We start from the raw sequence: 25,571 nt of genomic DNA on the forward strand, positions 1-25,571 counted from the left end.
TTCATTTGAAGGACACTTTTATTATACTGTTGCTCTTTTAGACCACAGCTGCTTGTTGACTGATAAATCATCACACGGCTGCAAAGTTGGAGTTCCCTCTCTATTTGGGTCTATTTTCTCTCTTTTTTAAAAGATATGTCATAATAATATTTTCAATGCTACATTTAATCAAGAAAATGTCCTGGTCTAGAGCTCAGTTTTTCACAAAAAAAACCCCACTTGATTGATTGAAAATTGAATGATAAATCAGAACAGGACTGTTTATTTTTTATTTAATGGCAGAGATAACCTAGATAATTCGATGGAAGATGTTTTTCATACTTTAAAGAATAAATAGACACAAATGGCTTCTTCTAAAGGGCCGATAACTACACTGAATATGTCCAGACACCACCAGAAGCAATGTAAAGAAGCTGGCCAACATTGATAATTGACAGCATCTTAAAACACCATTTTAAAGAAAACTATGTTGAACTATGCCTAGTAAAACAGACAGACAGTTTCCAAGGTCAAGAGTTAACTCCTAAAATGTAGCTATTAATGTCAGAGAATTTTGAAGGTCCCACTGATCCTCAAAAGAGGTAGAGGGGGCGCTCTCCTATCTCATTCTTTCCCAACAGGCCTCGCTGGACTTGATCAAGTCCAGCTGTGGGTCAGAGATCTGAATGTGAAGGCACACTGAGCCGCCCAGTAACACAACACCTCCCCTGCACCATAGACACACAGGCCAAGTTTTAAAACCTAAGAGAGGGATTGAGGAACAGGCAAGAGAGGGTGATGCAGACAGGAACATCAGATAGGTAATGACAGCATAGTCAGCTATACAATCATCATCATCATCTGTTTGTCAGCAACATGGACTACAGGGCCAAAGCCTGGGCAAGAACATTGCTGGGCCAGCTGGTTACATCAGAAATAAGGAAGAAAGATCCATTATATAGAGGTGCTCAAGCTGATAGCATCTGTACTATCAGTAGTGGAGTCAAAACACTACTTAGTACTTACCCTCAGATAAAAGCACTAATACTTTTAAAAATAGCACTTTAGTAAGTCTTTAAAATCAGATGATAAAAATGCTAAACCTAACTTTCTGAAGCAAAGCCTTTTTGTGACCTTGGGATACAAGTGCCTGATTTTGTTTTGCTATATATGTGTACTTTTGGACAAAGCCCATTATATGAAGAAACATAATCAGCGCTCACAATGATGTATTTCCTGAATACCTAATTTTGTGAGCAGTGGAACAAAAATCCTAGATTATGCCTTCACTCCTTATATCTCCCTCTCTGCCCACTGTGAGTCCACATAACATTATTTGGTGAACTACTGCATGCTTGTTCATTTGTTCATATGAACAGCATGGGTCTAAATGATTACATGACGATAGCTGTAGGTAAATGTACACATGATTTAATGATTACAACAAAGTTAACATGCCATAAGGATCAGAATGTGGTTAAAGCAGGAGTGCAGGACTTGCATATAAATTAAGGATGTGCAATAAATCGTATTATATTTTTAATTATGATTTTTGCTTCCAACTATTATGAAAATAAGATAATCAAGATTAAATTATTATTGTTTGGCATTCAGTTTCGCAATGATGCTCTTGTTATTTGTGGCTATTCCGCCAGCGTATGAATGAGTGTGAATGTTAGTTTCCGTTTGAGCACTTAGGCTCAGTGTATGAATGTGTATGACTGGTGAATGCAGATGTAGTGTAAAAGCGCTTTGAGTGGTCGAAAAGACTAGAAAGGCGCTATACAAATACGGAGCATTTGCATTTGCATTTATTTCTTGTGTTATAAATGCAGTGCAACCGTTTCCTTTACAGTGGTGGCTCTTGCCCCTCCCTAAAAGCCCAAACTCACTCTCAACCAGGCTGTTGGCAGTTTTAGCTCAACTTGAGCCAAGATGATGGGTGCCATAACTGCCATGACTTGTCACCATTGGGTTGGGATTTAGCCTACTGCATTTTACACTATGCCATTTAAAGTTAATAATGTTGGATTACTATTTCTTATTTCATAGGCTATTTGGGATTTATGGGGTAATGCATATAGAATAATTTTTGAAAATGAAGTATTCAATTTTATTTTAAGTTCAATAACTGCATATGTTTCCTAAGTCAGTGAGTAATCGCGTTAAATTATTGCAATCTCAGTATTGACTAAGATAATTGTGATTATGATTTTTGCCATAATTGAGCAGCCCTAATATAAATGTTAAATTCAAGCCCTTGCCAAACGTGTTCACACAATGCTAATTAAGCCTATCACTGCCAAGTAAATGTTTCTGTATTTTGCAGTTTTTAAATCTGGTGTCTGTTGCATCATTCCAGCACTGGCATGCTGGTGAGGATGCATTTACCACCAACAAGCAATGATTTGTTAGCCAGAGCTAAAGGTGGGAACAACCCAAGGTCCATTGGAGAGAACATTTATGATTGTTTGTTTATTTTGTTTATTTATCTTTACAATAATTGTATAGATTGTGGTAATATACATGAATAATTTAATAAACTATACAATTATGAAGTATTGTATGCAGTCATGCCGATATCGCCACTTGAACTGAAATTTAATGGGGATGACGCAGCTCTCTCTCTACATGGCTCTGGAGTAACTGTTGCGATGGAGTACGCTACAGCAACTTGGAGTATGGCAGAACCTATGGTGGAAAAACCTAAGAAGCATCCAAGAAAAGTGCCCCAGTTAAAAAGAAACTTGGATGCAGAGGAAGGATTACAGAAAAAAAAAAAAAAAAAAAAAAGCGCGTTCGACAGCGAGGACAAGCATGGGATTATTGTCCTGGAACTGCGGAAATGTCCCTGTATTTTTGTAACTATTTCTGAACTGGAGGCTGGGGAGAGCTCACCTGTAGGCATACGTCATAAGCACGTTTTGATAGTGTTAATGTATTACTCTCATTGTCACAAGGGGAGAGAAAAGTTCTGCACTGCAGGTTTAAAGAGGTCATATTATGCTTTTTGGCTTTTTCCCTCTCCTTTATTGAGTTATATACCGTGACATCACAGCAAAATGCGCGCCTAGAGGCTCGTCCGACACACCTTTAAAAACACAGGTGGAAAAACACTCAGCACACAGTGACAAGACGTCCGCCTGCTGCCTCTCCTCTTCCTTCCAAAAGTTATAACTTTATGGATGAAAGATATATTTGTTACAGATTAATAACACCACTCTGAAACTCTTGCTCCAGTCCATGTTGCTAAGCTGGTAAGGGGATATACAGCTGAACCGAAGCCGTGATTACCGGCTTCTCGGGACCTGCCCTACTCAGCTGATCTGATTGGTTATAAGTCCTTAAGTAGGAACTGCGCATGTGCAACTCCCAACAAAGATCTAGTAGATGTGCGATATATCACTCCACAGCTAAAACGGAGCCTTCAACACATAATGAAAAGAGGAGCTGCAGCAATGTGCAGTGTGACAAAAACTATGGTGTTTTTTAAAAATGAAACCATGTAAACCTGTTCTGGAACAACCCCTAAATAAGATTATAAACATGAAAATGAGCACAATACTACCGCTATAAGAAACTTCCGCAGAAATATAAATACACAACCAGCTACTAATTTTCACTTTTCACAGCTTCTGTGGTTAGCGTAATGTCACTGTTCCTTTTCATGCTTATTACTATGATGTCAAATACAGATCTAATGGCCAAAGTGGACTATTGGGGGTTGTAGCAAGAATGTACACTTTTGTCTAGACTCTATGTGAGAGTTTGAGAGACAGCTATAGCTCATGTCAGCGGTTTACTTCTATTAGTAAAGTGTAGACCCTGCATACCCCAGCATTTTCACTGTTCAGCTTTTAAACATTACAATAATATTACATATTATGTAACCTATGTTTCAAAGTCGTGACAAAACTAGAATCCAGTCTAGCCATGACCCGAAGCGGAGACATAAAATTGTGGGCAAAAAAGAACTAAAGGGCCCCTGTGAGTCCCCCCCAATTCATTTTGCCCAGAACCTAAACACTGACTGTGTTCTTATTAGCTTGGAACACTAACCTGGCCCCAATTTGTATGTAGTAAATGGTGAACAGACTGCATTTATATAGCACTTTCCTATCTTAACAACCAAAGTGCTTTTACAATTTTGCTTGGTGATCCAGCCTTGGTGCAAGCTAAACTATGTGTTAGTAAGTATGGTAGAATATTGAAGTGGAACCACAACATTAAATCTGTAATTGATATTAACAGACAGTCAGCTGTGGTAGGTGTTAAGTATTTGGGTAATAAGAGGTAGAATATTGTAATTATTATAGGAAATACAAAAACCAAGTTGCAATAAACTGGAACGATCCTTCAGGAAAGCACTTTGTGTTGTTGAACTTCTCAAAGAAGAGCAAATTCTCTTTAAGAATGTGGATCAGCTATAGAGCCAGAGGTTTACTCCACCCAAAGAGCCTCATTGACAGCTTTTTCTAACAAAATAGCTTGGCCGGCATGTGTTCATTTGGGAATTTCGTACAGCAATTTTCTATTCTCAACAGATCCACCTGAAATCCCTAGAATACAACACACTCATTTTGCATTAATCTGCCCATGTATTTTGTAAGCCCAGCTGTAGGTCTCATTGGGACTGGGTCTGTGCTCAAAGATTGTTCCAAGAGTAGCTCAGGTTGCCTGACCTGGTCTGAAACCACACTCCTGCCAACAGGATGACTGATGGACTAGTCTGATGGACCACAGCAAGTCCATCTATTAAAGGTAATGATAGCAGTGTTCTTGTCCACATGGAAACCATGTTCAAACCAAGGGAATAGTCTACTAAGGGCATATCAAACACAGAGCAGTAATAAAAAAAGATGAGGGCAAAAAGGAACAGTGATCAAGACCACTCACCCCTGCCTGCTGAGGATGTTGTGGGCCTGCTGCTCAATGAAGAGGTCCCCACGAGATACCCCGTGTTTAGGTGGGGAGAGGGAAGGGTGCCTGCTCAGCTTGGGTGAAGTGGGTGGCATCCCTGTGACTGAAGAGTCCTTGGCGGGCACCCTGGCAGCTGAGGACAATGATGTCACATCCATGTATGAGGAAGAGGATGGTGGCTCAGCAGCTCGGCGTTGATTCTCCAGGTTCATCAGCCTCTCCCTCTCTGAGAACGAGTCCACCATAATTCGACCCATCTCGTAACCCAGGTTGGGGTGGCCATGCTGTGGTGCCGTGCGTCCTGCCCTGGGGCTAGTGGCAGAGGAACTCAGGGTGATGTCCTTCCCTTCTTCCCCCACAAACTCCCCTTTCTGCCTACCGAAGCCTTCCGCCTCTTTCCGGGTGCTTGTGTAGCTGGAGGGACAGTCAAGGTCTAGCTCCTGATCCAAAGAGATGCCGTAGCGCTCTGCCAGCTGCCGGCGCCGCTCTGCCTTGTAGCGGGCGATGCGTTCAGCCTTGGACTCCAGCTCTGGGGCACTGGTGGTGGGGCCTGAACTGTAGACAGGTTCTGTGTGGATGGCGGACTGAGGTTCAGGTCTGCATCGAGCTCGGGACTGTCGCTCCGGAGCGGTTAGCTGCATTCCTGCGCTTTCAAATCCCTCTATGCCATACCGCTGGACTGTAACTACACAACAATGACAAATCATGAGTCAATTATTCCCATTTAAGCATAAAAAAGTTTAAAAAACTGTCCAGGTAATGTACTTGTCTCACCACCACAGGGCTCACAAGGGTCAGAGGCCCTGGTGTATCGTGGTGTGTCCTCTTCCAGAAGCCGGTTGGCCACCAAACTGGGCAGGAGAGACGGATGCATCTCACCTTCAATGCCCTCCAACCGCCGAGCAATACGCTCCTTTCTACACGCCACAGGCACACAAACGGACAGGAAGTAAGAGGTAGTCAACCTCAGACGTTACATTATTAAAAACGTTTGCAGCATGTATCGTCGCCTTCTCACCTGTTCATTTCCCAGTCACTTGTGCTTGTGCTAATGCCTTCAAATCGTTTCCTCAATTCAGAGACTAAAGGAAGAATGAAAACATAATATTATTATATCTCAATGAACAGGAAAACATATGCCCTAGCAGTGCCATCTTAATCAATCCAAACTGTTCGTTTAGACAGTAATGGACATTCACAGGTTAGATCTGGGTGGCAGATTGTTTTCTTTCTTTGCAATGTTCTTAATCAAGGCTCTATTGTCTATTATCTGTAGGGTTGGGTTCAGCAGCAGCAGACCCCACTGTACACTACCTGTCCAGCACATCAGTGACTAGCTGGTGAGCAAAGCAGTTCATTTAGCAGGTAAAGAGCTAAGAGATATTTACCCCACAAGTTGGTTGAGAGCTAAACAAAGTTAAAAGGAGAGTGTATATTGGCCTTGTATTCACTTGGTGGACATATACAAAACTCCAAATGAATAATGATGCAGCTCCATGATGGGTAAATAGCACAGGCTTTGCTAACATGTTGGCCATAACAACTTTATAAGACAATAATATGCAGGTGTTGAGTTAACAGCTTGTTATCTCTGGCCTTAAGTGGCCAGAAAAATCTATTATTGCAGGTTTAACATATAATAAGTGTAAACATTTAGCTGGGAGCTAAATTCTCCTTCGAGATGACTCTTACAATTTCCCTCACAAATGATCTTTTGTTAATAAAAAAGTGCAAGAAGTTGAGAGATAAACGGGTTGATAAGAAATGTGTTAGTCTAAGTTTAGAAAATCCAGGTATTAAGCCAAAAGGAAATCGGATCCAAAATGGAACCAGCTATTGAAACCCAACCCTTATTATCTAAAGTATTCCTGTCAAGTTAAAAAAAGTTTCATTATGTTACAACATTCAAAACTTTTGTGTACATCACAAGAAAGGGTGGTGGTCTGGCATTATTGTCCAAAAAATAGTTCGATGACCGGTTTTATTTTTCCGGTCATCAAACTCTTTATTTAATTTTTTTACAATTTCACATGTACATACTTTCTATCTCATTGCCCAAATCACAACTTGTAAAAAGCTAATCCTCCAACAGCTCATCAAACTATTATATTCACCATCCAGTAGGACTTCACAGCCCCAGAAACCTCTATAGGACCGTATCTCTTTACTGTACAAACATTTGTGAGTAAATGGACGCTATCAAGAAAACAGAGAGCAGCTTTTTTTTTATATTGTACAATTTGTGAGCACTGCTTACAGAAAAACTGGTTTTAGACAAATCTTGACATGAATCCACCTGGCACAAAGGCTGCAGTTGCACAACAGTGACTTTCAAAAACCCTGGGAAAGTTGACATTGTGAAGGCCATTTGCAAGCAGGGAAAAACCTCTCTCACCTTTGGGAAGATTGGCCAAGACACTAACATCTATATCCTTGGTGCTTTTGGCTGGGTCGTCTTTTTCGTCAAAGAATTCTTTCTGGAAGCTGAGGGGTGCAGAAAAAATACCAACTGTTATTGAAACAGGGCTGAGCTGTGGGAAACTTGACTTGTTTATAGACTAAAAGTGTAAGCAGTTGTAAGGGGCTCACTGAATAAATCTGAATTTGTTCGAAAAGTCATCCAAATCCTAGAAAAATGTTGCTGGAAGCAGGATCAGTTTGAATGAATCAGCCAGTTGATTGTGGATGAAGCTACAAAAACAAGCAATTGATCATCTAAACAATCCATCTGGATTTCAACCTGTAAATGTCATGAAGTCTTGAATCCCCAAATATTTAGCTTGAAATTATGAGAAGGTTTTACCCCCGTCACGCCCTCAGCCTCATCCAGCACATTTCTCTCTCAGAAACATGCTGAAGTCATTTATGGATTTGAATCAAAACCACAACATTACAATACAGCTATATAACAGCTGGAAACAGATTACTGAAATGAGGAAGAATTGGGAAAACATGACTTTGTGGTTTTGTCCATTCCAGCACCCACAAATTTCTCAACACGCTGATATGCACAGACATAGTAGATCCTTTTTCTATCATAACAACATCTGTTTTCATCACTGAAATCCTCCAACATGCACAGTTTTCAAGCCATAGCCACAACCACACAGTTTGGCACCAACTTGGTGTCACAGTGCCCGACGTCCTCACAGCCGTAAAGGAAACTTTCTAAATAGAGGCTAATACGCATACTAGGTGCATTTGATATGCGGCCAACAACAGGATGCTGAGCAATCTTACTAATGCTCCAGCAGAGAGGTTTTACACTGCCAAGCAACAAAGTTAGCTTATCTTTTACTTTCCCATTGAGCTTGGACACTGGCACTGTCAGAAGCACCCAAGCCTCATCTGGTAGGCTGCTATCTGTTTGTTTCCACAATCAGAGTCCTACAACAAGGATGTGTTTAATGGATACCTCCATTTTGGCGTCTTTAAACTCATTCAGAGGGCATAAGCTTTTGTTTGTAGAAAAATAAGACAAGCCGATTGGGAATGGTGCAGTCTATGTATTGCTTTCTGAATGTGCATTGCTGTCTGCCACTACTACTAGCAGTGACCAAAGACAGAAATGTTCAAATGTTAGACTTTAATGTGATGATGATTAAATTATGTCAGCCTTTTCTCATGGCATCTTTCATATTCAAATGATCTCTTATAAAGGACCTGTGTTTTTATTTACCAGATTATTTAACAAAGTGACTTAACACAACTGAAATAAAAACATCATGAACCTGGTTAACACACCAAGTTCAGCATTTCTTACCTCAAAGCTCTCTTCTGTAGCAATCTTGGATTGCTTAGTTTAATGGGGGTCTCACTCCCAAGTCCTGTCAACAGAAAATAAGAGTTTAAAATTTAGTCATGTCACAATGCCCATCCACCAATTTTAATTTTGGACAGCAGGACGTTCAGTTTTTGCTTTTAATGAACAGAAAACAACGAGGCATCTTAAGGTGAACCAGCCAGTCTGTCTGCAGGTCCTTGGCACAGAACCATATTAATTAAGGGGACTTCAACAGAAAAAAAACAAATGATGTGGAAAACAAGAATCCGCCTGCCTGACTGAATCACATCAAATAATAGCTATGTGTAAAGGGGTTGTACCCCTCCAAACCCCCATAAACAGCAACACACAAATCATCACTGCACTTATATCCAGAGAGTGACTGTCTCCATCTTAAGTCTCAGTAAATATGCTGTGCATGAGGTCATAGCTTAAAGGGTTTGATAGAGGAGTGACTGCCTCTGTGTAAAGTCTGATCACACGTCAAGGTTGTAGTGCAGTGAAGCTGGGATGATGCCAGAAGGAGTCAAGCACATCACTGTCTCTGGGCAGCACTTTTATACTCGCCCTGAATACAGATAGGGGACAGCATGAAGAGATAGAGAAAGCACATTGTCTTATTCCCCAAACCTTACACACACACACACACACACACACACACACACACACACACACTATTATGAAGCTATGTTATAAAACTCAATTAGACACAAACAATTTAACAGTCTAACCTATTACAGTCTGGTGTCTATTAGGAAAATGGCCCAAGTCAATAAAAAGGGAAAAATGTGGCATAAACACCTGCCTACAGAGAAACAGCCGCATAGCGAGAACACGGGCATTAGAGGGTATTAAGCATCATAAACAGTCTTGTGTGTGAATGCGTGTTTTTGTGGAACATCCCTTTAAGGAATGCCTGCGTCTGCTTCAATTACTGACTCCAAACCTCAAACGTGAGGTTTTGGCTGCCCTTGGACCTCAGAGTGGCCAGAGCAGTGCAATTTTGGGACAAACATGTGGTCCCACTTCCACCCTGTCAGAGTTCACCTCAGGGCCGCGTGACGCCCCCGACTCCCTCACTGCTCCACCCAAACCCCTAACTTCTTCCCCCGAGGCCACCAACCCCTAACCCCTCATACCAGATCTGTTAGTCCTTATTAAAGATGTTTGGGTTGATTCTTTAAATCCCTCCTACTTAAGCAAAACAACATTTGAGAAGAAAGAAGGCTTATTTAGAGAGGGGGTTATGCCTGGATGTGTGTGGAGATAGTCGTGTATTGTTTCAGCTGGGTGGGAAAACAGCTGATGAAAACATGGCTCATTCCTTGCATCGCATGAATGATAATCCTGGTTATCTGAGCCGATTGTGTTTTCTTTTGACAATGATCCAAAGATTAGGTTGACGCCATTCTAGCAGGTATTTGAAAGCATAAAACAAGAGTTTGATAAATCCTGCACACACACATCGTTTACTAACTGAGACATTAACATATTATTCACATATTGTTCACAGTGGATGAAAAGTCAAATCTCTGAATTTCCACAGTAACACCTACACCATGTCAATTTTACATTAACCCCTTGAACCCTTTGATTTTTGCTCTGTTTTCACTCTCTTTACTTACAAGCTTTCAGTATAGTCACTACATGGCTTGGCCACGTACTGTTATTTTCAGTTGGGCTATTTAGAAATGTTGTTCTGTACATGTTCTAACATAGGTTTTATGATATTTTTTGCAATGTTAAAAAAAAGGTTCTGGGCCAGAGCCCCGTTCTTTGCCTGTATTTGTTTTCATTTTATCCAATCAGCACCGCACGCTGCATTAACTCCTAACAGTTTTGTTTTGCACTGTAACCATGAATGTAGAGAAAGCAATCAAATGGGTTACTTTTGATACTGAAAAAAACATTGAAACATGAAAATTACTAAGCAGGATCTGAAGTTATAAAGGAACATCTATGATTTATAAGCAGATTATTGGACATCTATCTTTGACTTACTTAGATACAGTCACTGGTAAAGAGCAATTTGTGCTGATTTTGGCAGTGTGTGTATGATGCCTATATGTGCTTTGACTGAATTATAATAGAGGAAGTGGTGGTCAGCTGGTTTTGTTTATGTTATGGTGAGGCTATGGCATACTACTGATTTAATAAATGTGCATGCTAGTGAAGTAGTAGCAGCAAATGCAATTAGATGGTTAGGGTCTGAATCGAAAAACAAGTGTTTGAAAGGATCTCTATATGGAAGATCTTTGGAAAGCTGTAGGAGGCTCACACTCTTTGCACCAACCAACATGTTTTTCCTGTTTCCCAGATCTCTACAATGCAGGTGGCAAGCAGAATGTCATTATGACCAACAGTCATAAAGGTCAAAAATACAAGAGTAACACCCACATTGACAAATCCCAGAATTTTCCTTTCAGTAAGAGTGTGAAACAAAACCAGATGTAACAATAAAGGTTAGTTAGCTGCTAGGGGGCAACTGTCTGAGGCTATTGTCAGGTCTAAGAGTTCTCCACAACCCAGAACTGTATTCCTTTTACACCTCATATGTAGTGGCATGACAGCCATCAGGCGACCCTCTTGGAAAACCCAAGTGCCTCAATATATTCGTCATTCTAGACACAGGCATAAAAACCTCCACAATGATCACAGATGTGGCATAGCCTTTGATGCTGGCTGTAATCTACAGAAACACTATGGCTGCTATAGCTGGGAGGGAATGTGCCAGGAATTCCTCAGCACCGTGTCCTGTGTGTGTTGATGAGGCTGTAAAAGCGGCTTCACACTGATAAAACATGAGGATAAAATGATTACATGATTCAGTGGAGTGTCATTCAGGCTCTGCAGTGAAGAAAACCTTTTATGTGAAGCTTTCAAAGGTGTGAAGCACAAAGACTGTATAACACTGTCAAAGACACTAAGTTTGGGAATGGTTTGCTCTGACAAGTCTGACCTTGAACTGAGGGTAACATACAAATAAATGGGGGACCATTCACAAGAGGACTGAAGAGTATGTCAATCAAACAACATTACTTGCTCCACACAAAAACACCCAGTGTGGTAACCAAAGAGGCATCAGGGGCTCAGCATATGTCCAAATTAAGATACAGGATTAACTTTGATTCCTGGGATTACAGTGAGCCCAAAAGGAAACCAGTCACTCTTTAACTGTCTGCATTTCATCATACTTACATGTGCGTGTGTACCCGCATGTTTAAATCTTAACATCCCCTCTAACAGTCGCCCACCTACTCTGCCTTCAGCTTGCTTGCTGGGAGACTCAAGCTGTAACGTCAGCCTCACTGAGGGAGGCTTAAGTAGTAAAGAATTAAAAAACAGATGGAGAACCAGAATGTGAGGCCATGGCTACAAACAGTGGACTTTGACAATAAGCCAATTACGGCCTTAACACTAATAACAATGAGTATACAAGCAGCTCAGTCTCAAATTCAATTCTGGAGAGGAAACGGAGAACAAGGACAGCTACACTGACACATCTAAACCCTCCAACAACCTTTCCTGAAAAAACAGTCTTGCTGCTTGCATAGCAGCCTGAAACTATGGGCCACCTGTTGTGGATTCCCAGCCCTTTTAGCATGGAGAAGCCAGATCTTAACACTCAGTTCTCATCGAGAAAATAATACAGAAGAGTGTGAATGAGCAGCACTCTGAGAGGCAGACATGGATCTATAGCCAGTCAGCAGTGTATAATCATCCATCAAGTTTTTTTTACCCATATAAAACTTGAGTCTATGACATCACAATAGAGGCTGAGGAGCAGGCGGGATGGAAATCATAGTCAGTTTTTTTATTTACAAATATGCATTTCTAATATGCTAATTTTAAAATGCTATTTTCAGATTTTATTTTTTTGATTCTGGAGCAGGATGGGACAGGACACGAGTCCTTCTTCCAGGATTATGATGGTACAGGTATTTTTTTTTTCCTTTTTTAATTTTGTCATGGGATTGGGACAGGACAAGATTATTTTTGTGGGAGCGGGATGGGAGAGGAGTGAATATCCACACCTCTGTCACCTTCTAGATCACAACAGAAAGTGGCACAGCGAAAATAATCTGTTTGCTAACTAGCTAGTTTGCTAACTGTCAGTCAGCTCATTATGAATGAACGGAAGAATAACACATAACGCATTTGTACTATAAATTCTCTCTATTCTGTCAAAAAACATTCTTTTGTGGAGCAATGTATGATCTGTCAGAGGAGGTTAAATAAAGGGGATGGTGACACAGCTAATAAGTTACATTAACTTTCTTCAATTTGGATTTCAGCTTTCTGTCCCCTCAAGGTCAGCACCGTCAAGGAGGATTGCTATTGGTCAACAGTGCAAATTAGAATGTCATGGTTCACCAAAAACTTCTGGTTAGATCACTGGAGGTTTAGTTATTGGAAATTCAAGCAATTTATTTATTTCACAATTATGATAAGAAATTAACAATATCGGTAATCTAATGAATTTGGTTTGCTATCCAGCCCCAGAGGTAAAGCTTCAGAATGCATCCATGTATGCTATTATACTTCTGTTCTGTCTAAGTCCAAGAGGCTGTGGAGCCTAGAAATAGCTTCTTCCCTAAAAGAGCCCTCTGCACTGTTAAGAGTCCCTTATCTCTGCTACGTAGTGTCCTTGGAGGCTACAGCTGCAGTGCAAGGACAGCTGGCTAGAAAGCAGAGAGGAAGGGAGTCTGCGGTAAGTTGCCTGCCAACTTCTAAGAGCTCAGATTCCCAGCTCCACTACCAGAGTAACCTGTCCCCAAGCTCTGAGCCGTGAGCTTCAAATCTCAGCTCTGCCCTGAGCTGCAGAGCCCCAAGTCGCTGCTCTTACCTTGGCTGCAAAACTTGACATGAGTCAGGTAATTCGAGATCCACGGGTTCCGGTACATTTTTGCAACAAAGTAAGGGGTAAGGCAGAAAAGAGCAAAAGGAGATGGAAACAAGGGGCAGAAAGAGGGACAGCAGCTGAGGAGGTGATGCAGCAACAAAAAGCAGTTCGTCAGTGCTCCGGGACAGACAGAGAAGAAGAGAGAGGGGAGTCAGGTAGCGTTAGAGAGATGCAGAGGAGAGGGAGGGAGGGGAGAGAGTAGAGAGAAACGTCCCAGCCGCAGTGCCGATACGAGTAGAGGTGGTCCTGGTAGGCAGTCAGAGGAGTGGTGAGGCTGTGGCTGCAGCTCTGCCCCTTCTGAGATTCACTCCTCCACTCTGGTTCCCCTTGCTAACCGCTATGGACTAACCAGTGCCCACTACAACAATCTGCAGGGCTAAAAGCTACTCAGCACGGGCTAAGCTCATTAACCAAGAAAAGAAAATCAGGCCCCATCCCTACTACAGATTGGAGCAGAGTGTCCTGCATGCTACTGAACGCCTCACAGGCACAGAGAGAGAGTGTGTGTGTGTGTGTGTGTGTGTGTGTGTGTGTGTGTGTGTGTGTGTGTGTGTGTGTGTGAGTGAGTGAGTGAGTGAGTGAGAGTGAGAGAGAGTGAGAGACAGAGATAGTTAGAAGTGTCCCAGGAGAGTGCTGCCTCCCTTTGGCTCACACACATGAGCGGGGTGCCAAAGAAACCGGTGCATAGCGTCAGAGAAGGAAGGGAGAGAAAGCACACAGGCAGGGTGGATGGGAGTGGAAATAAAGTGAGCTGGGGAAGAGGAGAGAAAGTTAAAATGACCCTCTCAGCCAGATGAGAAATTCCAGCCATCTCAGTGGGGACAAAATAAAAGGAAGGCATGCAGAGAAAGAAAGGAACAGGGGAGGTGGGAGGGACAAAGACAAGGTAAAAAAAAAAAAGCAATAGTGAAACAAAGTCAGGAAGAGAAAAACAGAGGGAGCATAAACGGTAATGAGAGAGACAGAGAACGTGAGTTCTGCTATGTCCACTTGTGAGTAATGGTATCATTATGCTTAACACAGAAACAACTGAAAAGAGGCGCATGGGGAAGAGAAAGAGGTTGATTTATTGACAGCCTCACAATTCTGCTTTTAACACACTCCTCAAAAGTGTTTGTAAGTCCCAAAGCATGCATAAAGCGATATTCCCTGCGAGTCATGGCGCATATAAACCTATTTCCTAGTATGATTATGCTGTAAGTGAATGCCAAAAACTACAACAGCAGCACACATATACACATCTCAGCTATGCATCAATGTGACAATGACATGCTTATCATTGTACTGAGAGCATTGTACTGCAGCGAGGGTGGCGCAGAACCCAACGCTGCTTTACAGATGCTGATGGGAAAGCGGTATCTTATCTTTCGGCAGCAAAAGCTGTCAGCGGCAAACACAGGCTTCAATATAAAACAGATCTAGTGGATGAAATCAGTCACAAATGCCAGTTTTTCAAGAAAAGCAATCCGAGAATTCTATTCCCTTGCTGTGTTTTTCAAAATACACAGTACTCCGTGTACTTCTACTAAACATCTTGTAAATCTAAGTCAGGGTGTCGGACTGTTTTAATAAAAAATTTAAAAAACACCACACAGACCAGGCTCATCACAAAATAACTGTCCAGCCCACCATTAAATGCTACATCGGTGTGTGAAGACGGAGCCTGACTGTATGACTGGGGTTTGTACACTTTAGAGGTGGTATGTTTGGATCCTTCTCTGAGATGAGCTCATCTGGCTCAGCGTGTGGACTTCGCACACAGACACAGACAGACAGACACACACACACACACACACACACCATAAACCTGCCAATACACGCTGGGGGTGAGTGGATGGGAAGAGTGCTACCTGCACGCAACCCTTTCACAATGTTATTTTCACCACTCTTTTCTGGTTCAAAACTTAAGATTCCAATATATCAGCCTGATATTGGAATTTTAATTAAAATTAAGATTTATTACCAATTTATTTGCAGTCACTGCTTACAGTACATAACTGACTATTTACAGTATCCATAACTTTGTGCATCTCCAACTGTTCTGGGTGCTACTTTCAGTGCTCACATACAAACAGACACAACTCAACTGCTAATAGTGCTTAATTTTTTAATAATAACTTCACATGCTTTCACTGACTACACCGATTTCAGTTGCTTTCAGCTTTAACACCAACTCTTTTCAAAGCTTAAGTGACCACTCCGACAGAATCATCGGATTGTCAGATTGTGGTGTTGCCTCAGAAACCGCCTCCTGTCCGACCTGTAACTTTCCAAAAATTGCCATTTACACCCACTTCAAGCCTTGATTAGCCAGCTGTGTGGAGGTAAGATGGGAGCCAGAATTTGAACTTCTCTTTCGGCTATCTTTTTTTCCCGGCACTATTACGGAGAACAAAAGAGTGCAATATGCAAAATGTGCATCGTTAGCCGTCGTCAGACATATTAAAAACTGTTTACAGTGTTTGCACCTGCAATTTCCAGCAGAACCAAGTGCACTTTTCTTCTGAAAATGCGACATTTGTAGTTGTGGAAGAAAAACCAAGACTGCAGTAACGCATGACAAAAATGTTTATTTGTTGGCAGTTTTTAATGACACAGTTTGGCAACGACATGCAATAAAAGTCCCAAGCCAGAACCGACCTATGACGTGTACATGAAAGTATAACATAGTTTGAGCACTGTTTAGTTCATAGTGTTCTGATGTTGGACAAGTTAAACACTTCTTTGTTACTTTAGTTGGCCTCCAACAAACAGTAATTCCAGTTATTACCTGCCACATACTTAATCAAATAAGCTTTTTAATCTGCCTTCAAGCAGATAACATTTTGTTTGTTTTTTCCCCAAAAGAAAGTACAGTTGATATCAGCCCATCTTTGAACTTCTGACATCTACTCTAACTACACAAGCAATATTTCTAAATTAATGTGTAACTATTTAATAACAGCAAAAATGCTCTGTGAAGCACCTTTAATGGCATAAAATGCGATCACTCATGACTAATCAAATGCAAATCAAAACAGGTCTCACTACCCAAGCTGTTGTCATCAATTCTGCACCTACCACCATCTGGCTGTATGTAATGTTTGCTGACTCATCTGCTATTGGGATGACATCAAACCTACAAAACCACCAGACGGTTTCTACCCTGTTATTAGCAATGATGAGTCTTTACTGCCAAGGATGTGCAAGACCTTACATGTTGCTGCAATGATGCGACTGTGCTCTTGTTCTCTAATCTTTGTGACGGACTGCAGTATTTAGAGTAATAACGACCCCTGAAAAGAAGTATGCATATAAATGAAGAACCATGTACAGAAGCAAACCACGAACAGATGGACTTAAAAGAAATTGTATTTATTTGGCATTCAGTCCTGTGCTATTGGGTGATAACTGATAAGTGTGCTGTAACAGATATGTGGAATGTGTATGTAAATGTGTAGTGCTACATTAAGAGGGATTACTTTTGCTACACATCACAGCCACAAAGTCCAACAGGAAGTTATACTAACTGGGGAAAGCCAGTTTTTTAATTTTAATGTAAATTTAAATCTAATTTGTTTTCCAAATCCAATTTTCAACTATTTATTATGCTTCCAATCCAATAAATCTTATTAGACATTAAACAAACCTACCCGTAAGGGGATATCTACTTTGTTTAGGAACTTTGTGAGAACGGATTTAAGTTTGCTTCTGTAAATGCTTCCACATTGACCATAAATCTGCCTAAATGGTGATAGGAATGACAGCACAAATACCAGAAACTGAATCAAAGGTTAACGAGAATGAAAATTAAAACCACCTCTGCTGCTGTAGTGCAAAACTTGACAAAAACGAACAACGTTTAATATATGTCCCAGGAAACCTATTGCCATTTAGGACAGCATTCCAGGACAATATACTGAGACCCATATGGGATTTGAAGACGATTACAGTACCAATGTTTTTTTTGGATTAAAGCTGTCAACTGACAGTAATTTCTGCTGATGTTCAAAGGCTGTAGTGGTGACATTTTCATGCCAAAACACACAAGCATTCAGTATTACCCCCAAGCTTTTGTTCTTGTCAGATGTGAAATACCATTTAGACCATGTGACAAAATACAGTTCTCTCAGATTCAAGGCCTTCTGAGACAAGCCAGCCATCAAACTATAAAAGGCTACATTTACATGTTTGCATGTGATAAGTGTAGGATTTGCAGTTTCAGTACACTTAAGCACTTGAAGTATCAGCTGAAGTTGAAGATTTCGGAGATTGTTTCCATTAAGTTTGGTAAAGACATCACATCGGCTGCATATAGTGCAAATGTATGTTGTTCTATATTTGACTGGCTGAAGCGCTTTATTGAGAAATTCGAATAATTAAATTATTAAAAAGCATCGACACAAATTATTTGCATCAATGCTTCGTTTAATCCATTTAACTATACAGTGCACTGTTTCACACGGACATTTATTACTGTCGCACATCGCACTTACTCTGTGATGAAGTTAAGACGACTTGATTTGATGGCACTGAGTGTAAGCACTGAAAGCAGCTGAAGACAGTTGAAGAGTAGTTCAGCTGCCATTTAAAGAGTAAGAGATAAAAGCAGCTAAACTGTAAGTCAATATCTAAGCCATGAGAGCAATTGAACTGTTAGTTGACAAGGGCACTGACAATGGTCAATGACAACTGTCAAGTGTAAGACATGAAAACAGTTGAAATGTCATTTGTTGAAATTTCAACTGAACTGTAATTGACAAAAGAAAATTTCATTTGAAGCTGAAGAGTAGAAGATAGTTTGTGTGTGCCAGATTGTAAGCAAGCAGTCACATCAGTTGAAATGTCAATTTGTTGATAAGATATTATTAAAAATAATGTCAGTATCAGGATACTGGTAAGCTAACATGTAAAACACTACAGGAAAGGCACAAATTAAACAGCACAGGTTATGTTAACAGCACGGGACAGGTTATGTTTAATATCATAACAACAGTGCCACACCTCTCCACTAATCATTCCCCCAGATGTTCAGTCAGCTACACATTCTGAGTGGATGCTATTTCAGCCTGGACAAGCTCACATGTGCAGCCAGTCAGTGGGTCATTATTGGATAAACACTTCCAGGCAGTTCGGGTTCGCACTTAAAATGACCCCTCGAGCGCACATAGGCATCCTGACAGTTCTATGCTTAATGGCGGCATCACCTTCACGGTCAGAAAATCTTTCAGAAGAGAGGGGACGGTGAGCAGGAGGGAGAGAAATACACATTAGCAGGCCCTGTCTCCTGCTTTACGCTTTAAGAGAATCTTAAAAATAAAGTCCAGATTTATGGAGTCCCTTAGGAAAGATATCTGTCTTGTCTGGCGAGAGAGCGACGGAGGGATCCAGTGCGCATGCTGTCTCTGCAGACACATAACAGAGCTGAAGCCTCTGCAGCATGGCCATAAATTCAGATTTTTTTTTGGGTGGTGGTGGTGGTGGTGGTGGGGTGGGGTGGGGGTGGGGGAGTCATTTATACACATAAAAGGAGTTAGAGGGAGGAAAACTTTTGCAATGTTGTTTTTCCAGTATGAAAGAAAGACTTTGCCTTTTGACCTTCAAAGAGTAAAAATTGTATGTAAGACTAGGGCTAGTCATTGCGTGTGTGATACTAATTATTTAAATATATATTTAAATAGGGTTTTCATAATGTTGTCAAACACTGAGCCTGTCAGTGGCAAAAATAAGCACTTTAGTGGACGTACTTTGAAGGGGCGCAATTGCCTACAAGGATTACGTTGAAGCCCCGTTTCACCTACTGCAGTGAACTCGCTCAATAATGGACCAATTTCAACAAATGTTGTCCCAATTAGTCACACAGACAAAAAACATGGGAAAATAAGGTCCAGGTTGAAAAATACCAAAGTTACCCTTTAACACCCAGAAACACACATACACACACCTCAGCATAGCTGTCCCAAAATACAACACAGATAAGAGGTCTTAAGTAGAAGACTCAGTGACTCCAAGTGGTTTCCAAGAGGTCCAGCAATGTATGCCTCAAGGCCTATCACACAGCTTAAATTTGGCTGTGGGCATGAGCTATACCTCAGTTAGTCCGATGAAAGGAGTGAGGTAGCTCCCTTGTACCAAAACTTAATGTCTTGTATTTACAGGAAAAACACAGAAAGATATTCCTAAACCTGTGATGTTAAATGTTTGACCATGAATTTCCTATGACTTTCAAACTCTAGAAAGGTTAGGAAGGAGTCTTGCTTTGTGAGTCTACGGGTCTGACAACAAAACCTGACATTTGCTGTTACCATTTTCTTTCTGCTATTATAATTAACCAAGGTTATTGTGGTAAGAGTATTTGAAGTCACGCTGTCTACTTCTGGTTATCCATGGGAATAAAATACATCAAACAACAAAAACAGGTCTTAAGAATACAATGCCAAAACATTTTTCACCATAAAGACCTTTACTTTTCTTGCCCCTGAATAAGTAACTAAATACTAACAGTGAGTGGACTGCACACTTTCCATACTCCTAACGGCAATCATGATAAATCTGTAATTATCACATCAACCAATATAGCACCATCTGTTCCTTGATGATGTGACCCTTTAGGCATGTGATGCACCTGAAATACTGAAAAATGTCATGAAAAAAAAGAGCCCAGGGGAAAGATATACCCAAGTCAGTGCATAGACATATAGAGTCTTCAGCTGTTAAATAAACACACATGTGCATGCCTCAGTGAGATACACACTGCACATCTGGTCAGGAGAGAGAGCTACAGCACCAGAAAAATCATCTATCCCACTTGCCAGGGAATTTGTTTCCATCCCCGGGTGCCGGGGACACCTTCCCAAGAACTGTCATCCTGGGGTACGGGAACACTTAAGAGGATGGAGAGACAGTGGTGGAAAGCTTGTGTCTCTCATTTCCCTTTCAGAGTTGACACAGTGTGAGCTGAGCCATCAGAGCAGAGGCTGCCATTGGTAAACTGAACCAAATGTAGCTACAGTGATGAAAAGTTGAGAACTCAATGAACCATGATCTGAGTAGTGTAGGTATGCTGTGTTTAGGGCGGCTGTGGCTCAGGAGATAGAGCGGGTTGGCTGTTAATCGGAAGGTCGGCGGTTCAATGTTCAATCCCGGCTCCCCCGAAGTGTCCTTGGGCAAGATACTGAACCCCGAATTGTTCCACCGGTGTATGAATGTGTGAATGTTAGTTTCTGTTTGAGCTCAGTGTGTGAATGCAGATGTAGTGTAAAAACGCTTTGAGTGGTCGAAAAGACTACAAAGGCGCTATACAAGTACGGAGCATTTACATTTAAAGAAATATTATCAATGGCCTAGGTACTTATCCATGGTTGATTAGTTAAGAACAGTTGATGAGCCGGAGAAATTGGAATACAACCTTTCGCTTAACCTTACCTGAACAGCAATTGTCATAGCTTGGCGAACCTAACTATGCACAACAGACCAGCCAGATGTTGGATCTGTCCACATGTTCATCTAGTTAGAGGGATACCATGCATTTAAAGAGTATGGAGGATGGGGTTTCTTTTTTAGCCTTTCCAAAACCAAATACACAATATTAAAAGCATAAGCAATGGATTAAACAGTGTTTATTTGCTCCAACATTAGCTGCAATCGTTAGCATATTCGGCTAACTAGCTTACTACCTACAGTAGTAAACAAGAGTTACTTCCAAAACCTAAAATCTAACTGAACTAATCTGATTCATTTTTTGGGGTTACAGGTTACATTACAAAAAGCCCAGCCAACAACTAGCAAATGGACGATATAGAATTTCCCCACCATGTGGAAAGCAATCCTGGATGCTATCCGAGCAGATCCTAAAAGCCTTCTTTTAAGTACAAGTATGTAAGTTAGACAACAGCAGCAGGGGTTTTGTTAAATAAAGAAATAACATTGTTATACTTCTTCCCTCATCATACTCATAGAACTTAGTTTCACAAAAATATTGTTTATTTTTTTCTGCATTTTCAAGAATCATAATCTTGCCCACCATTATCATTGTAAACAGCATAGGCTACTGCATAAAAACGGAGAGCTTGACAGGCGTAGCAACAGTAACTACGGGAGACTTCGCAAACAGTTTGTTACATTAAAAAAAATTGTGGGACATGATCATTTATGAACCCCAATTCTCCTCAAAAGTACACATTTTCCCTGGATAGTTTCTTCACCAAACACTCCAAACCATGGTGATTACTCGTTACCACAATTACAGCTCGAGATCAGCCAGACTTAATGCAAAATAGAGAGCATTCTAGGGGAAGGTCCACAGACTGTGGCAGTTTGCAGGATCACAACTTGGTTCAGAGAAGGCTTATGATTCTAGCATTGGTATAAGTAAAACAACACATATGACAAATACCAAGGGATTCTGGGTAGAAAATAGAAAAGTGCAAAGACACATGCAGTCTAAATATTAATGTAAATAATATAAATACTAAAATATTTTTTATATTTGTGTCTTTCTGTTTCTTGGGGGTGTTTAACTGTAACAAAATCATGAATGCATATTTTTTAAATAAAGGAAAAGGTGTCATGGAGGAGTCAATTTGCACTTAAGACACACCACGTTGAGACCACCAGGCACCAGGACCAAGCCTCCTACAAGACTTTTGGTGCTACATAAAGCCTGGATCGAGTCCATGTGGGTGTGTAGACAAGGAAACTTTAACCTCATCTGGCTTTCAGACTGATGGAGAAGGATCCAGTTACAGCAGACAGGAAAGTCATTACCCTAACACTTGTTTAGTGACTCTACCAGTGCAGTTATAATTTTGATCACGTAAGAACATCAAACATGTTCTTGTATCATCCTCTCTAATGTGAATATTTCCTCTGTTTTATATAGTATCCAGGGCTGATGAAGTTATTTATCAGTGTTAAAACAAAACCAAAGACTTATAAGTTATGTTACTCTGTTAACATGTTTAACTGTTTATTAAACACATCCTGGATATAAGAAATGTAATCAGTTAAAATTCTCAAAAATAAAAAAGGTTAACCAAAAAAAAAAATTACTTTTAAAGCAAAACATACTAACACACTCAAACATGACGTGCTCTCTGATAGCCACTTAATAAAAAAATTTACACAGAGCAGCGGATACTAGTCGCCTCTATCCCTATCCTGATTGACAGATCGCCATGGTAGCTACATGTCAGACAAAGTAGTCCCACCCTAAAGCATACGCTGCTTTCTGGTTTATTTCCCTCTAAATCAGTGTTAAAGAAGACTTCTAGCGACTGAGACCATACTCATTATGAAACGTGTATTACTGAGGGAATAATTCAGATGAGAAGTAGGGTCATTTAACCATTATTTCTGGAACCGGACTTCTTTTTGTAACCAGCAGACTCACCCCCTGCTGGCCGTTGGCCGAACACGCAGGCACTCGTCACGTCACCACTACTCTGGATTGGACAACTGTGCCAGCCAAGAGCTGCAAAACAACTGCAGGATGTTGAGTTTGTAATGTGATTTTTATTTTTTTTATACTAATGTTTATAATGTTATGTTATAAAAGGGCAATTCTTTTCTAACACATTGGCAATGTTACCTTTAATTAATGAAGAGTTTAATCAGTAATGAAAATAATTGTAAGCCGAAGACTTAGAGTTCACATGCAAATCTTATACTATGCTGCCAATTGATATCACTCCTAAGCAAAATGAGTTAAGACACTATGAGTGTACAGGTGAACAAACAGTGAATAAAACAAAAGTCTGAGGTCAGTCTAAGTCCTATTTAACTTGTCCACCTTGTGTTTAGTCAACCCTGGCTGTTGACATGAGGCCATGCTTAAATAAGGCTTTGAACATCAGTATGAGACATTTTCAGTCATGGTGCTTCTATCTGTGAGATATTAATCCACATACAGGCTCAACCACATGTCTATTTTCTGTGTTCGGTGAAGGCTGCAAACTCAGTGCTGCTGTAGGTGTTTTTCATAGTAGCGTGTCATTTGATAGAGCACTTCCTGATAAACTAACAAGAACTAGCTGTCCATCTTGACAGGTGAATAAGCCTTGAGAGACTGAGCTCAACTCCTCAAAGAGAAAATAACCTACGCTGATTGTAGCTCTCCACATGACTACCTGAAGCCCAGACAAAACACACATCATTACTCTTAAATCAGTGCACTTCCTCTTAACTCCAGTAAGAGATTTGTTACTCTGGATGTGAGCCAAACAAAATCACAGCGATTCCCCCCACGGCAGTCTGACACCATGACAAACAGCTGAGAAAAGTGACAGTGACACAGCCAGAATCAACCACAGACAATCTGTAAAAGAGGAAAGTCAAAAAAATCACCACTCGGCTTCCACTCCCCCAGAGCAGGAAATCAGATCAGACCTCAGCCAATTAAGTAACTTTGAACTAGGGCTCATATATATTTGGAGCAGTTGGTAAAAATAAACCTATCCCTCAAGGCATCATGATTAAATGATGCATTAAAAAGGACATTTGCATACAAGCTGAATTATTATAGACACTTAAACATCTAAACTACACTCTGTTTGGGTGAGTTTTTTCCTAACAATAATCAATCACATGTTCTAAAATAAAATAAAAAAAGCTTTCACACATTAAATACAGAGGGAAGCTAAATTAGAACATGCTTTTTTTTTTCATTGTTAACCATGGTGCTAGAACTTGATATATATCAGTAATGGTTAAAGACAGGGCTTGTATCAATGGAAAAACTTGTGTAAAATGTTTGGTGTGTGTTGCCCTGTTAGGCAGCACTCTATTTTTGTCTGTGCGTCCTGACGGAGTGAGAGCAGGTGCAGCACAATGAACAACTGTAGTCTCCCTGGCCAGTCACTCACCAGTGAATGAATCACATATGGATGAGCTCAGCAGCCCCAAAATCCAAATCTCACTCGGAACATTAATTTCCTCAACTCACCTATACACAGATAAATGCACTTATGGAGGCTTTACGGATATCCAGCGAATCACTTCCAGTCAAGAGATTGGAAGAAACTCCACATTTTAACATCTGAACACGTAATAAATTAAAGCTGCTTCTAGGTCAAAATACAGAATCCAACATGGATGTGAAAGTCTTTTTAGAAACAGTTCAATGATCCAGACTAAATCATTACCATAATATTACACATAATAAATAAATAAAAAAAAACAAGCATTTAAACCACTTTTGCCAAACATTAGGAATCTACCTGTATTAGCATCAAACATACAACCATCACACTTTTAGACTAATTTATACGATCATAAAAAAAGGTTAACTGAAGCACAATGTTTCACCACCAATGTCATTCAACAACTCTGACAGACAACTAATCCTGTAGTCAGTTATCAAGCCACATACCTTCTTAATGTAGGTTATCTTCTCAGAAAGCCACAGAGTCGTGGAATTGAAGTGTTTCAGGTGGGCACAGTAAGGTATTAGTTAAAAGACTTCCCTGTTTTGTTCAGAGACTACTGGTTTCACAGTCCCTGAGAAGGTCAGAGCTCTGGAGGCTTGTGGGACAGGACTACTGGGACATAAAGATAGACTGACAGGTCCACAGGTCCAGCCAGCTAACACCAGCCACCCTCCACCCACTTTCTATCTACAACCCTCCTTTAGGGGCACATGTGTTGTGGCTAGATCTACAGCAGTCATAACCCCGAGGGATGGGTGGTTGGGTGATAAATTTAGAACGGTTCTTTCCCACTCCACCAGTGTCAAGCCAGATCAATCCAATGACAAAAGTGACAAGCGGCAGGCACGAGGCCGATCAAATTGGGGAAGCAAAGATTAAGTTACAACCTGGTGGCTTGTAGCTCATGGGTCAAGGTCTACCAACAGGAAGAAATAGCTATGATAGTAAAAATCAAAGCACTGGCATAGTCTGGGGCATGCAGGGCACAATCATTTTTCATAGTGGACATCAAGCAGAGATATTAAAGACCGTAAGTGCTAAAAAGTGGCACGAAGATACCTAAACAATCAGTTCACTAAGC

General features: G+C 40.7%; 1 protein-coding gene across 15 annotated transcripts in view; it reads right to left on the bottom strand.

Moving 5' to 3' along the window:
* Positions 1-25,571, bottom strand: part of svila (supervillin a) — a 105,204-nt gene that overhangs the window by 51,168 nt on the left and 28,465 nt on the right. For 4 of the 15 annotated variants that reach the window (XM_038723870.1, XM_038723871.1, XM_038723869.1 and 1 more), the window contains exons 1-6: positions 13,530-14,011; positions 8,663-8,726; positions 7,295-7,383; positions 5,918-5,981; positions 5,674-5,816; positions 4,876-5,584 (exon numbers count right to left, since the gene is read on the bottom strand). In XM_038723870.1, the coding sequence (XP_038579798.1) occupies positions 4,876-5,584; positions 5,674-5,816; positions 5,918-5,981; positions 7,295-7,383; positions 8,663-8,726; positions 13,530-13,587 (1,127 nt within the window). In that variant the 5' untranslated portion in view covers positions 13,588-14,011. Of the gene's footprint in view, positions 1-4,875; positions 5,585-5,673; positions 5,817-5,917; positions 5,982-7,294; positions 7,384-8,662; positions 8,727-13,529; positions 14,016-25,571 lie in introns of those variants that run through there. The other 11 variants (XM_038723867.1, XM_038723868.1, XM_038723876.1 and 8 more) reach the window with 8 other exon arrangements.

Source organism: Micropterus salmoides, unplaced genomic scaffold (assembly GCF_014851395.1).
Source record: "Micropterus salmoides isolate LMB-PRFRI ecotype aquatic unplaced genomic scaffold, ASM1485139v1 Ms_hic_scaffold_1, whole genome shotgun sequence".
In the NCBI taxonomy this organism is placed as follows: domain Eukaryota; kingdom Metazoa; phylum Chordata; class Actinopteri; order Centrarchiformes; family Centrarchidae; genus Micropterus; species Micropterus salmoides.